This window comes from Brachypodium distachyon, chromosome 2, assembly GCF_000005505.3.
Source record: "Brachypodium distachyon strain Bd21 chromosome 2, Brachypodium_distachyon_v3.0, whole genome shotgun sequence".
NCBI classification, from domain to species: Eukaryota; Viridiplantae; Streptophyta; class Magnoliopsida; order Poales; family Poaceae; genus Brachypodium; species Brachypodium distachyon.
The window spans coordinates 617654-630685 of NC_016132.3; the positions used below are offsets into that span (position 1 = coordinate 617654).

General features: G+C 46.3%; 3 protein-coding genes across 4 annotated transcripts; 1 reads left to right on the forward strand and 2 right to left on the reverse strand.

Annotated features, from left to right (window-relative positions):
- The first annotated feature begins 443 nt into the window (after positions 1-443).
- LOC104582459 (putative AC transposase) lies at positions 444-4453 on the forward strand. 2 transcript variants are annotated; one of them, XR_001405867.2, is made up of 5 exons: positions 444-942; positions 1221-2188; positions 2278-3280; positions 3794-3830; positions 4194-4453. XR_001405867.2 is itself a non-coding variant. In XM_010232062.2 (3 exons), exons 1-3 carry the CDS (start codon positions 756-758, stop codon positions 3175-3177), a joined length of 2055 nt encoding a protein of 684 aa, XP_010230364.1. In that variant the 5' UTR covers positions 444-755; the 3' UTR covers positions 3178-3456. The 2 variants fall into 2 exon arrangements, 1 of the variants encoding a protein (XP_010230364.1); XM_010232062.2 differs by lacking the exons at positions 3794-3830; positions 4194-4453 and having other exon boundaries at positions 2278-3456.
- Positions 4454-5952: 1499 nt separating this feature from the next.
- On the reverse strand, positions 5953-8197 carry LOC100836013 (transcription factor BHLH094). Its single transcript, XM_003565193.4, has 5 exons — positions 7043-8197; positions 6811-6912; positions 6627-6692; positions 6472-6537; positions 5953-6368 (listed from the first exon to the last, which is right to left on the reverse strand). Exons 1-5 carry the CDS (start codon positions 7517-7519, stop codon positions 6261-6263), a joined length of 819 nt encoding a protein of 272 aa, XP_003565241.2. The 5' UTR covers positions 7520-8197; the 3' UTR covers positions 5953-6260.
- A 2447-nt stretch (positions 8198-10644) lies between these two features.
- Positions 10645-12411, reverse strand: LOC100836322 (cell division cycle protein 123 homolog). Its single transcript, XM_003565194.4, has one exon. The coding sequence runs from the start codon at positions 12278-12280 to the stop codon at positions 11024-11026; it is 1257 nt and encodes a 418-aa protein (XP_003565242.1). The 5' UTR covers positions 12281-12411; the 3' UTR covers positions 10645-11023.
- Between the last annotated feature and the right edge of the window lie 621 nt (positions 12412-13032).

The following is a 13032-nucleotide window of genomic DNA, read 5'->3' on the forward strand; positions in this document are numbered from 1 at the left end:
TATTAGTGCTCCATACAACCAGTTAATTTAAGAGGCTGTCAAAATGGCATATGTACAACTGAACCATGACGACGGACAGGTTCCAGATCATGATGGTTTTGACATGAACGAAGAAAGAAAGAGCAGCAGTGTACAGCCTTCAGAAATATTACTGTTCAACGTCTGGCATGGGTCTCCTATCTTGTATGTTTTGTCGAGAGATTGACACTGCTCAACATCTGTTTTTGAAAAAGGTTCTGACTCGCTCACCGTTGGAACCTTTGTTTTCTGCTTGTTCTTTTCTTTGATACTACTAGGCAGGACTATGATACATCGAGATACACAAGTAACTGAGCAGCATCTGGCCGGGCCGCCCTGCGAGGCCGAGGCCCAGAGGCCCAGGCCCGGCCCGGCCCGGTGCCCACCTATGCTCACAATTCACAGGCTCACTGGCTGACACCCGCTAGCTTCGCAAGGAAGCCGGCTGACCGAGCCGCTCCATCGGATCCAAACTTCCAAACCAAGCTCGAGCTCGAACCCGAACCAAACCCTAGCTTCGGCTGCGGCTGCGAGCCTCCCTCTCCCCACGTTTCGATCGGCGCCGTCGCCGGCTCGTCTCCTCCTTCCGTTCCTCCTCGGCTCCCCGCCTCCCGACTCCTCCCTCCCTCGGCAGCTCGGCTCCCCTTCGCCGCCGCCGCGAAAGAAGAAATCGAGCCCAATCGGCTGCGATTTTGCCGCGCTGCGGTGGGTTTGTTTTGCGCTCAGAGGATCGAGAAATGGCTGACATGACTCTCTTGCCTGTCGCCGGCGGCGTGGAGGGAGGAGGGCTGCAAGACGGGGTCGGGTCCAAGAAGAAGAAGACCATGAAGTCGCTCTACCTGACATTCTTCGAGGCCGCCTCCGACGGCAAGACACGCACCTGCAAGCTCTGCGGCAAGAGCTACTGCCTCACCACCGCCACCGGTAAGCCTAGAGCACATTCAACCCAAATCTTCTCTTTTGTTTGTTTGTTTGTTTGAGAACACGGCTAGAGCTTGCACATATATTAAAATAAAATAAAATCGAGGAAGCACATATGGTCATTGTCCCATAATGATTCTTGATGATAGATGTTCATGCTGGATTCGGTAGTTGTTTAGTTTGCACTTTCTGAACTGTGAACAATGAAGTATTGAACACTTAAGTTACTAGTAATGTTCCATTTAGATTTGGTAGTGATATGCTGCGCTGCTGTGTTACAGGGAATCTGGGAAAACATCTGAATAACCGGCACCCTGGTTATGCCCAGCTCGCTGATCTGCAGGGTAACGATCCTACGCAAAGTACCATTTCCAGCATGTTTGCTCGGAACAAGAAACCTCATGCTCCGATCCGCGCTCGAACCCAAGTGCAGCAGCCGCAGTCTCAAGCCCAAGTTCAGGTCCAAGCTCAAGCGAAAGCTGGTGCTCAACCGAGAGCGAAGCCGGCGGTTGACGTGGACTATGTCAACTGGTTGCTTCTAAGGTGGTTCATCAGCTCCTCCTTCCCGCCTTGTGCCCTTGAGGATAGCACGTTCGTCGACAGTTGCAAGTACCTGAACCCGTCTGTCAGGCTTTGGCCGAAAGAGAAGGCTCAGGAGATTACTCTTCAGGTTTTTAAAAGCATGAAGGATGATGTCAAGGCGTCTCTGCAACATGTCAGGTCCCGGTTTTCCATTGCGCTTGAGTTCTGGACTTCCTACGAGCAGATAGTATATATGTCTGTCAAGTGCCACTGGATTGATGAAAATTGGGTCTCGCAGAAAGTTCTGCTTGATGTGTGCCGGATTCAGTACCAATGCACCGGCTCCGAGATTTTGCGAGTTCTGTTGACTGTCTTGCAGGAATTTAACATTGGTTCGAAAATCCTTGCTTGCACACATAATAACAGCCAACATGCAATCCATGCCTGTCATGAGCTCAGCCTGGAGCTTGAGTCCCGTAAGCTCCCCTTCTGTTACATCCCCTGTGCTGCAAGGACTCTAGGGACTATCATAGAAGATGGCCTGAAAAATGTGAAGACAGTCTTGTCCAAGATCCGCGAGTTTATTCTTGAGATCAATTCGAACCAGGAGATGATGGAGGATTTTAAGCACTGGACTGAGGTTTATCAAGAGGGATCATGGAAACTGCCATTTGATCATTCGGCTAATTGGAATGGCAACTACAATATGCTTGATGTAGTAAAGAAGGTACCGCGCAGTCCACAGCTGCATCATATTTTCCGTCACAGTTGATAATTTTATTTTATTCCTCACTTTTTATAAATGTTTTCCTTTAGACCCCTAATGCAATGGATAACACCGTCAAGAAGTTTGATGACATCTTTGGACCGAGGGACTGGGTTCTTAGTGCCGAGGAGAAGTCAGTGGTCAATTCATTGCACTCATACCTTGAGCCATTCTATAAAACTACAATGAACCTTTGTACTTGCAAATTACCAACGCTTGGTCTTGTTTTCTTCTTCATGGACCATGTCTTTGAGTTGATCAATGTCTGTCATGACAGCAGCCACCAGAAATTGTTTGAGAACATTGCCAGAGACATGTCCAAGACAGCTCGTGACTTCACATCTCAAGCTTACAACATCTACACCTTCGCAGCTGCAATTCTTGATCCAAGGATAAAAGGAGAGCTCATCCCTGAGACTCTCAACTCCACGAGCAACTTGGAGGATGCAAGGGACCATTTCGTCAGAGACTACAGTACCATCTTTCAAGGTACTGGAAATGGCTACAGCACCCAAGACAGCACCGAGGATGGTGGCGCATTCTCCTTTGCTGAAGAGATTATTCGTAAACGCCGTCGTGTGAGCATGAGCACTGCTGCCGATGAGCTTACTCAGTACCTTGCGGAGCCCCCTGCACCAATTTCCACTGATGCTCTTGAATGGTGGAGGGGGCATTCCTCCCGTTATCCACGGCTATCCTTGATGGCACGTGACTTTTTGGCAATCCAAGGGACCTCATTGGACCCTGAAGAACTGTTCACAAGCAAAGGGGAGAGCATCCACAAGCAGCAGTACTGTCTTCCTCTTAGTAGCATGCAGGCTACAATGTGTATAAAATCATGGATGCAAAGTGGGTATCAGTTCAGTTTTCAGTCGACCATTATTGACTTCGAGAGATTAGTCGAATCTGCTACAGCTCCTGATGCTGTAGATGGTCCGGAGTGTTCTTGATGAATAAATATTCAGAAATTCAGAATCCTAGATTAGTTCAAATCATCTGTCTCTTTGCCTTAGGTTCTCATGTAAATAGTGTTCATCGAAGCTGCGAATGCAGGTTTGTAATGATCTATTCTCTGCACAGAATCTCATAGTAAGAGCTATGGTAAGCAGCTTGTGCTTTTAGAATCATGACATTAAGAACCTTGGAGCTCAAAGTAATCGGGAGCAACAATGCAAATCATGTTTGTTTCTTGTGAAGATGGCTTAATACTGAAAGGAAATTACATGTTCTTTCATGTGATTAAGTCAGTCCTTTTCCTACCCTTACCTGTATAATGATGTGATTCTTTGGGCAGTTAGCTTCCATTTTTTTTAATTGTAGTGTCATACCGTGCCAGTATTTCAAAGGGTGGCAAAAGTACATGTAGTTTGATTGGTAAATCACACTACTAGAGTAAAGTTCGAAATTGTGTCAATGGTAATAAATTGCCTTGTACTTCAGTACTGCTGCCAAATAAAAAATGGGTATCTGATTCTAAAGAACAAGATTGGAAAAGAATATATGGGCATCTTCACACGTATGTGCATTAAATTCATGTGATTTTATTGATTATTTTTTGTGTTGCAGACATGAAAGAGGAAGCAACTTGAAGTTTGCGAGGCAGGTAATGCTCCTCACGTCCTTGGCTTTAGTTCAACCAAATTTTTAATGACATGGGATTCTCATGAAATCGCGGCCTTGGTGGTTTTAGTTTAATGATTTTGTGCTCTAAAGTCACATGGGAATGAAACTGAGAAATGAGAACAATACATGCATAGATAGATGGTGTGCAAGAATCTGTAGATTTTATTCTGCCGGAATGTGATCTCACAGGACAGCCTGCCTTGCCTTGCTCACAGAAACACACACACGCCATGCTCACAGAAACACACACATGACAAGCCCCATGTTTACCAATTCCTTTTGGATCTACCGGTGTCATTATATCATAGAACCCCAGAAGCTGAAAACTGCCCCGTTTTTGCAGGGGAGAGGATACTGCCAGTATTATGTCTTTTGAGTCCTCCTAAGGCCTCGTTCGGTTGTACCGTTCACCGGAGAATTGGAGAGGACTGAGAAGGGATTCGGAAGGAATTGAAATGCAATCCCTAATTGCACATCCGAACGAGCCCTAGGAGTTCTTTTAACATATTCTAAAAGTTCTCAATTATTGATTTTGAAAGGCGAATGCTGTGTAAAAAACAAACCTATGCCTTTTATTTTCATGTACGATGCTTGAAACACCAATTGCTTGGACCCAAGCTAAAATCGCGGAACTGTGTTGACATAAATCCATCTGCTGAATACTGATGTGCAATCAGGCAGCCGTACTTCTGAATCTCCATTCTCCTTTATTTGACTTTGTACAATACATTGCATTGCATTGCACCCATTGTCAACAGCTAAAGTAATGGAGTTGGCACATGATCCAAGTCCTGATGGGACGTTGGTTTTGCACGATTGGAACCTAGAAGCTTGTAGATCTTAGGACCACATGTACACTGTTTTCTACATTCTAGACGCCGACCATTTTGCATGACACAGCATCTCCCCGTATCATTTCCTGCCTCCTTGACACCATGATCTCGTTGATTAGGGATTAGCGAGCATTTCAACGACATTGTTTATGTCCTAATCATATTGATTGCCTGGCCTAAATGACAGTAGGTTTCCACATGTCAAGCATCTAATGATGTGATGTGGGATCATGCAAGTGTGATGGTCAGCTGTGTTCTGTTTTACTAAGGCATTTGACAAGATCATTACTGTAAATCTCCTAATGAACCCATTTTCATTATTATTTTTGCTCGGATGGTTCATAATTCATCCAGGTCTCAAGTTTTCTCATCTAGCATTCTGACCAACTTATGTGTGATCTGCGAGAAAAATATGAGTAATGGAGTTGTGGAAGCATGACTCCACCGATGAGGCGGGGTTTAAATCTTGGTACTCACATTTACACACGGCTCGGTGTATTTAGCAAGTACGAATTTAGTGAGATTGGTGAATTTATCCACGGTCATGTCATTCTACTGTGTGATTCAAGGACGCTCTCACGTGTGATGTGTATGGTGTCTTCCTTGTAATCGAAAATAAATCTTTCTTGTAATGAAAAAGGTAAAACATCAATGGAAAAAAAAATCATCTGTGCCTTTATGTTTTTCTTGCAAATCCTTGCACGAATTTTACAGAGTGACAGTCAGTTTAGAGTTCGACTCAAATGCTTGTGGAATTTAGGTCAGAAGAATTTTTTTTTTTTCATAGAAACTCTGTCTTCACACTTTAAGCAAAGAGTTGCCTTAAACCTCCTCTAGTTACGCACTAACTGCAATTGATTCTAGTTTACAATACAAAATTGGTTGACTTGGAAAAAACACAAGTAGCTGCATGGCCTCCGATCGGTGATGCAGCGCTATCAATGTTTGTAGCAGGAAACCGGTAGCAGGCAGAATACATTCCTTCCAACTTTCTGTGTCCAATTTATTTTGCTCTACAATTAAGATCCCTGACAGAGCAAGAAAAGGAGAAACAAATAAGATCTGCACGATCATGGGCATACTTCTACCACCGCCCGAATGACAAACAGTTAATTAAGTGCTTTCATCTCAAGGTTCCCATTTGTCAACTCAGGATTTAGGGTGATTTCATGCTTCAGTAAAAATGACTTATTTACTTGCACACGATCGCGGGATGTTGTTGGATCTCCATCGTTCTTGCCCAACATTAAAAGGTTGCCTAGATTTCACTAACCTTACAAGCACCATCTTCGTTTACATTATTATTGTCAAAGTAAAAACTACATTTATGTTTTATTGGACTAGTTAACTGCAGTGACCAGAACTCCGAACTACAATACACAAAAGAACAAGAAGAATTCATCTATGAAAAAAACTGTGAAACAAAAACATGGTCTGCCATGTCTGATCTCCAACTCTGAACTCCAAATACAGCTGCCATATATGTTTGCAGAGCTTGTGCTCTCTTTTTCTTACATGCATGCGCTAAGATCATCTAAAACTTGATAAACATTGAACACGAATGCATCATGCATGGCCTAGGATTGATTCTGGGAAGACAGGATCGCGTCCAGAGCGTCCTTCACTTGGGAGAGCTCCGGAGCTTTCCCTCCTTGCACCGGCCAGAAGTCATCAGTCGCCAATACCTGCGTATAATTAAAGATGGACGATCATCAGATTATATAGTTCATCTGAAGACAATTTGGTTCGAAAGAGTAGTGGATTTATCAATAGTCCATCGCCTCATACCTTGACTTGCAGCTGCAGGAACTTGACATAGGTGATTGCCTTTTCGAGCATGGTGACCATGTCAACCTGCAGAAGTTGTTTCCATCCAATTAAGAACTAATGACCAGGTCACTTCGAGACAAAACCTGTACCATGCATGAGAAGACGGTGCGCACCTTTGTGCCATTGGGCACGAGATCCTGCAGAACTTTGAGCCTCTCGCTGATGCGCTCTCTTCGGACCTAAACATGCATGATCAATCAAGTACTTTGGATTAGTTCAGTCTGATTGAAAAAAAATCCCAGGGTGCAAAGAGTCTCGCACCAAAATAGGGAGAAACTAACTCGTTCTGAATTGTACCTTTGCAACGGCGCTTTGAGGATCCTTGGCAGGGGCAGCTTTTGCCTTGCTCTTCTTGCTTCCTCCACACTGCTTCTTCGCCGCTGCTTGCGTCTCACCACCCTACATGTATCCACACAGATCATATTATTCACTTTAATTCCATGCTGAACTCATGACTTGATGCAAGCTTCACGTAGTTGACAACATATTCTCACGAGCATATCATGATGCAGAGAAATTAGGTAGTTACCTGGCAAGCACGCTTCTGTGCCATCTTGGCCGGCGGTTTCATGCTGCTCTCCTGGATTTCTAGGCTGACATCAGACATGCCTGGGTCCATGAACCCAAACTTGGCTGTGTCATGCTGGTCAGCCATGCCGTCCATCCAGAGCGCGCAGTCATCGTCACCTGTGCCGGCGTTATAAGCCAGCTGATGACCGGCACCACCCGCCTGCTCAAAGCTGAGCACCGACGAGCTGGAGCTGGAGCAGGCGCCTGACGCACCACCGGAGGCGCTGTACGCCCAGCCGTAGTAGTCGGCCGACCCACACCCGCCTTTGAAGTTGTCAACAAAGGTGAGCTGGGGAAGGTCGGTGGCGGTGTCGCCATCGTCGTCACCGTCGACGACGACGCCATGGTAGCCGAAGAGCTCGAGGGACATGGATGGCTCGTCGTCGTACATGGTCCGGAGGTGTGGCTCCCGTGTAGTGGCGTGCCTGCTTGCCATGAGCTAGGCAGCTATAACACTATGTCACTGTCTCCTACCTAGGTGAGAGCTACTGGTGATGGTGTTCAGAGAAACTACTACACAGTTAGCTAGGGTTTCTGTCTCTGTCAATGCTTGAGACGTGCAAGCATGCAGCCACTTATATAGAGAAGGATTTTCTAAGTGGGTGCTGGTATGCAGAGCTTAGTTTGCCAGCAAGATGTGCAATATTTTAGCGAGGTTTTGAGCTGTCAGTGGAATATAGGGTGAAGTCTAGGAGGGAGACAACAATGGATGGCATGCAGCATGCTGCTAGCTAGGGATACTTCCATGATTAATCCCCTTTCTGTAGTCAGCTAATTAAGGTGATTAAGTAGAAGTGGAATTAAACCCTCCATGTTCCAGTGCAAGAGAGAGCCACATAATTTACACTCCTCCACTTCCGGGCTCCCTTCACGTGGCATTCAAAGCCAAGTTGATGCTTGTTTATATTAATTAAACAAGGAGAGGAGCTAGGTGGTGATGACATTGTGACAAGCTTGTAGTATTTAATTCAGACTTAGCATGCATGATGTGAGTAGAAGTAAGCTAGCTGGGGAACTGTAATGTAAATAATTAGCTGAGATGTCATGCTTCCATAAATGCGTCTCTCAACTTCCATTCCCATGGCTAGCTAGCCCATGTGTAAGATAGCTAAGAAAAATATGCATGGGTTCTTATTTGGTAGCTTAAACTATTTGATCTGGGTTATATATTGATCTGCCGTACGTGTACCGGAGTACCATTTTCGTCTACAGATATGCAGGTTTCACAAGAATGGTAATTGGTCAGGTTCGTTCAGCTACCTGCTAGCAAAACAAAGGTATACTTCTGATGGCAATGGGCATGAACCCATTTCCCTATCATATATACCATGTTGAGCTTCATCAGCGACCAATGCAGATCACCAATGGTTTCATGCTGAAAAGGTAGTCAATCGTTTCAGACTTACAAAACCATGTTCCAAAATATACATGCTTACTAAACCGAGTTTGTGTGGCTCGTAAATCTCTTCCAGTATCTAAAAAAAGGTACGAATGCTCTCGAAACCGAGTGCATGATGCTATAATAAATACTGGACTGCAGTAAACTGAACCATAGCATCCATGCATATCTTAAGCACATGGAATAGCTAGTTATCCATACATAGCTTAAAGAATAACTTGTACCCGGTGACGATGTCTAGATAAACATGATGAAATTCTCACACGCATCAAGATCTGCTCCAGATTCGACGTGCACTCACGATGTGTACAGTAAATACTACCTGTACGTGCTAATGTCCCCCTAATTAATGAGTCTTGCAGTGGCCTTCCAAAGGTTCACATGGCCTAGCTAGCAGAGCTCAACACTGCAAGTGTCACACTTATTGCAAGCACATAAACAAAACCCTCCCGAAGTAAACTGATAAGCCTGGACGTGCGACGCAGTCGTGGAGCACCTGCATACCTCCCTACCCTACCTACCCGGTAGAACTCCTCCCCGTGCATCTCGCTGTAGAAATACATATCAGAGACAACGTATAGGTAGGTACTATCTTAAGGCATCTCCAAGACTAGATGAGTATGCATACAATTGTATATACATAGTCGGTTTGAGCAAACAACCAGTCTGAGCCTGTACTATTCCTTGTTGATCAGGTGGATGCATGAAGATATATGGTGCTTGTTCCGGCATCTGCAGATCGATATTTTAGTGTGTCTCCCTTTCTTATCTGAATTCTATAATGGATGTACAGCTACAGATTATGATACCAAGGTTTCTCGTTGCCGACCTTGGCACGCGTACTCTCCCACCATCCATTTTGTCTCTAATGGCTAGCTAGCTAGTCAGTACTTACAGAAGAGTAATGCAAGGTTCTAATGGTGCCAACAATACTACTGATGGTGCGATATGCAATCCAAGTTAATTAGAGACAAGACTGTTACCTCATGAAGCAATCAAAAACGTCTCTGGATCCGTTGCTTTTGCAGTTACTTGTTGCATCCCCTCTGGTTGATTCCCCTTGAAGCCTGCAAAATGAAACAAAACTTGCTTCTGTCCAGGCTAAGGTTTAGCACTAACGTACCAGTGGATAGTCATCACAAAATTAACTCTACCTTGTCAATTGTCACGCAACCCAGGTGATCACATAAGCCTTCTAACTGCTTGCATCCACCTGCCATCAACTGCAGGATACAGCTCATCATATCCTAAGAATGGACTGTGAAATTTGTAACAAGATAGAAATTCAGTACATTATGCAAGTCAATATTATAATGAGGGAATCATGCATTGCTGAGAAGCTGAGAAAGTGAGTCTCCAAGCTCCAAGTTAACCTTCTAGTAACTCTTCTTTCACCCCTTCAGTTACACTGACACCCAAAAGTACATTACACCCTCTGCATAACCATCATAATTCACTTCAAGGAAAATTCATAAAACATGAGATCCCCAGAAATCTGGAAAACAAGCCACACAATATAGGTAGTAAGCTTTGTTTGCCTATACGACAAGCCTACTGCCACTACATTATAACAGGGCCTGTTTGGCCTAATTTAGGCTTCGATTTATCAGTAAAGCTTGAGCAGTTAAGTTGGGACTTGGGAACAAACAGCTAGCTTTTTGGGCCTTAACATTCAATGGAACATCCCTAACAGAGTCAAAGCAATTAAATGGGCCTAAATTATGCAGGAACTCGTAGCTTGTTTAGTTGGGTTGGTCAGATAGCTTTGCACTTATCTATAAGATATAGGCCCAGTAGCCCATAGTAACTCAATGACACAAAGCAAGTCTACAACCAAACTGGATCTTTAACTGAACATATCGCACTCCACTTGTTTCAAATGTTTTGTTCTCCTAAATCACGGCCCTAACTATATTCATAAATCTTGTTCTTCTTGATGCCTGCATGCACATATTCCAGAATAATTTCCTCTTTCATTATTATGCATCACTATGTTTTGGTGAACAGCCAGTTTTGGGTACAACGCTACATGCTAATTCATCCAATGATAAAGCAACACACAGAGGTAGGTCAAAAGGCCCCTCCAAGGCTGAAACAGAACAGACCCAGGCAAGTGACCCAGTCAAGACACTTGCCTGGGAGGTGCACAATACAAGCTAGCATATTGAAATTAAATTTTAATTAACTAAAGGATGCTACAGGCATCGACTCAAATGTTAATTGAGCCCACATAAACAGGTAGATAGAACAGATGCAGGCATGGATGCAAAACAGCTTCATGCCATGACCAACAAACTTCCACTGCAGATTCATATCTCAGAAGTTCTAACATATAACTTCTACATGTAGCAACAAGAGTCAATCCCGTACAAAAAGCCTGACATTACAGAAGTTGGCAAAAAACAACATCATGGTAGCATAGGTTGCATTCTGAAGGAAGCTGGTAATTGCTAGTGTTTGACGGATGAAAAATTACCAACAATCATCTCTTTAAGTTGTTCACCTACTGGAGTCCTCAAACACCTTTGATCTAGATTGCAATTACGAATCCCCATCTAATGATGCCAACTGTCTGTTGAGCTCACTGTCAGCCTTCTTCAGAAACACATCCCAGCCACTCCCTTCCCCCCAATCCAGCATATCATACGGCACAGCAGTCATTAGTCCTGGCCTCACCGCACCCTGCTGCATTACCACTCTAAACTCCAGCTCGTCCCCTGCCTGCTTCTGCTCAAGCTCCTCCCATGTAAACATGAGTGGCAAGGTGTAGCCACCCCAAGGGTTGAAATCAATCAGCTTCACGCGGCCATCTGCTCTCACATACACATCAAACGTATAATTCTCTGAAGCAAACTGTGGCTCAACCACATCATCAAAGAAATCCTCGATCCTGGGCTGCACCTCAGCGCTCCACCCAGGAAGCGAAGGGTAGTAAGCTGATGGGTCCCTCTGCGACACGCCGACCAGGCTTCGCCCCTTGACAAAGCAACGGAACTCCGACTCAGGGCGGAGGCCTGGGTACCATTTGCGGAGTGCGAGATAGTACTGGAACCCATCATCCACCCAAGTTTCCTCATCACTTTCATGTCCAGCATCCTCTTCCGGCGCATCATCTAGGGCACTTTGCTCACCTCCGTCGCTGCAATTCTCCCCGGCACCACTCTTGGAACCAGCACCGTCGGAATTCTCTTCGTCATTCGGTTGAGCATTCGGTCGAACATCCTTCGGGGGGCGCCGCACGAAGTCCTGGCAGGAGGAGCGAGCGGAGACAAGGTCGTGCGCGACGCAGTCGGAGGAGCGGAGCAGCATGGCGACCTCGGCGAAGCAGGCGCACCTGGCTGTGCCGTCGGCGGCCATGAAGGCGGCGTCCTTGGGCGCGCTCCAGTTGAGCTTGGGCAGCGCGGCGCCGCCGAGGTCCGCGATGGCGGCGTCGACGGCGGCCTCGAGCTCCGGGAAGGCGGGCCTGAGCGGGTCGGCGTGGTCCTCGTCGTAGTCGCAGTCGGGGTAGCCGAAGAAGAAGTCGGAGTTGTCGCGGTCGAGGAGGGAGACGGGGTCCGGGAGGTGCGCGTCGATGGGGGGGAACGGGGTGCGGCCGGAGGCGAGCGCGGGGAGGAGGAAAGGGAGAAACCCTTCCGAGTCCGAGTTCGAGGCGTCCGGGTTCGGGTAGGCGGTCTTGCCGGCGAGGTAGCGGAGGAAGGCGGGCGGGAGCGGCAGGATGGCGGTGGGGATCGTGTGGCGGCGGAAGGCTGGGTACCACTCCTGGATCTGGCACCGGAGCAGCTCCTCCAGCAGCACCATCTCCGACTCCTTCTCTGGCTTCGTGGGGTTGTGTGCGGCGGCGCTCGACGTTCGCGTCTTCTTCGCCGCCGTGCTTCCGGGAGAACCTCTGTCCTTGTTTGTTTGTGGGTTGGGCCGCTAACTAGAGTAGTCCCCGTTTGCCGCCGACGATGGTTAGGTACTTAGGTTGGGTTGGGCCAACAAATAACTAGGCCGTTTACTCCAATGGGCTACAGAAGCTACACCATTCTTCCAGAATCAAGGCCCATATACATCTTCATCTCTATCCCCAACCGCCAACTCCAGCCAGCAAGTCAGAAGTTCTAAAAAGAAAAGGTAAGGTTGTCCATATCTCTATGTCTAATTAGTGGAATCGATCTCGCGAGGGAGCCCTGAAACCCTAACCGCCGGAAACAAGAGCTATCGTTCATCGTTCTGTCGGTTCTTGGCCCTCGTCTCCGACCGCCGATTAGGCATCGGATGACGAGGGAAACCATAGATCAACATCTAGCTATAGTTTGAGCACCTTGTTAGAAGGTTTTGTGTCCTGGTGATGGAGGCGGCGTCATATGGAATTGAATAATGATCTCCCGGTTCCATCCTCGTCATGTTGTAGTCAGCACGATCTACTCCATGGAGCTAGTGGATCCACGGTTTGTATACTCGTTATTTTGGTCTTCTTCCTCGTCGAGGCGACAAATCTGCGTTTCGACAACCTAACTTGTAAGGGGTGTGTCTCCGGTCAAAGTGCATTCAACGACTATAGGTTCTCA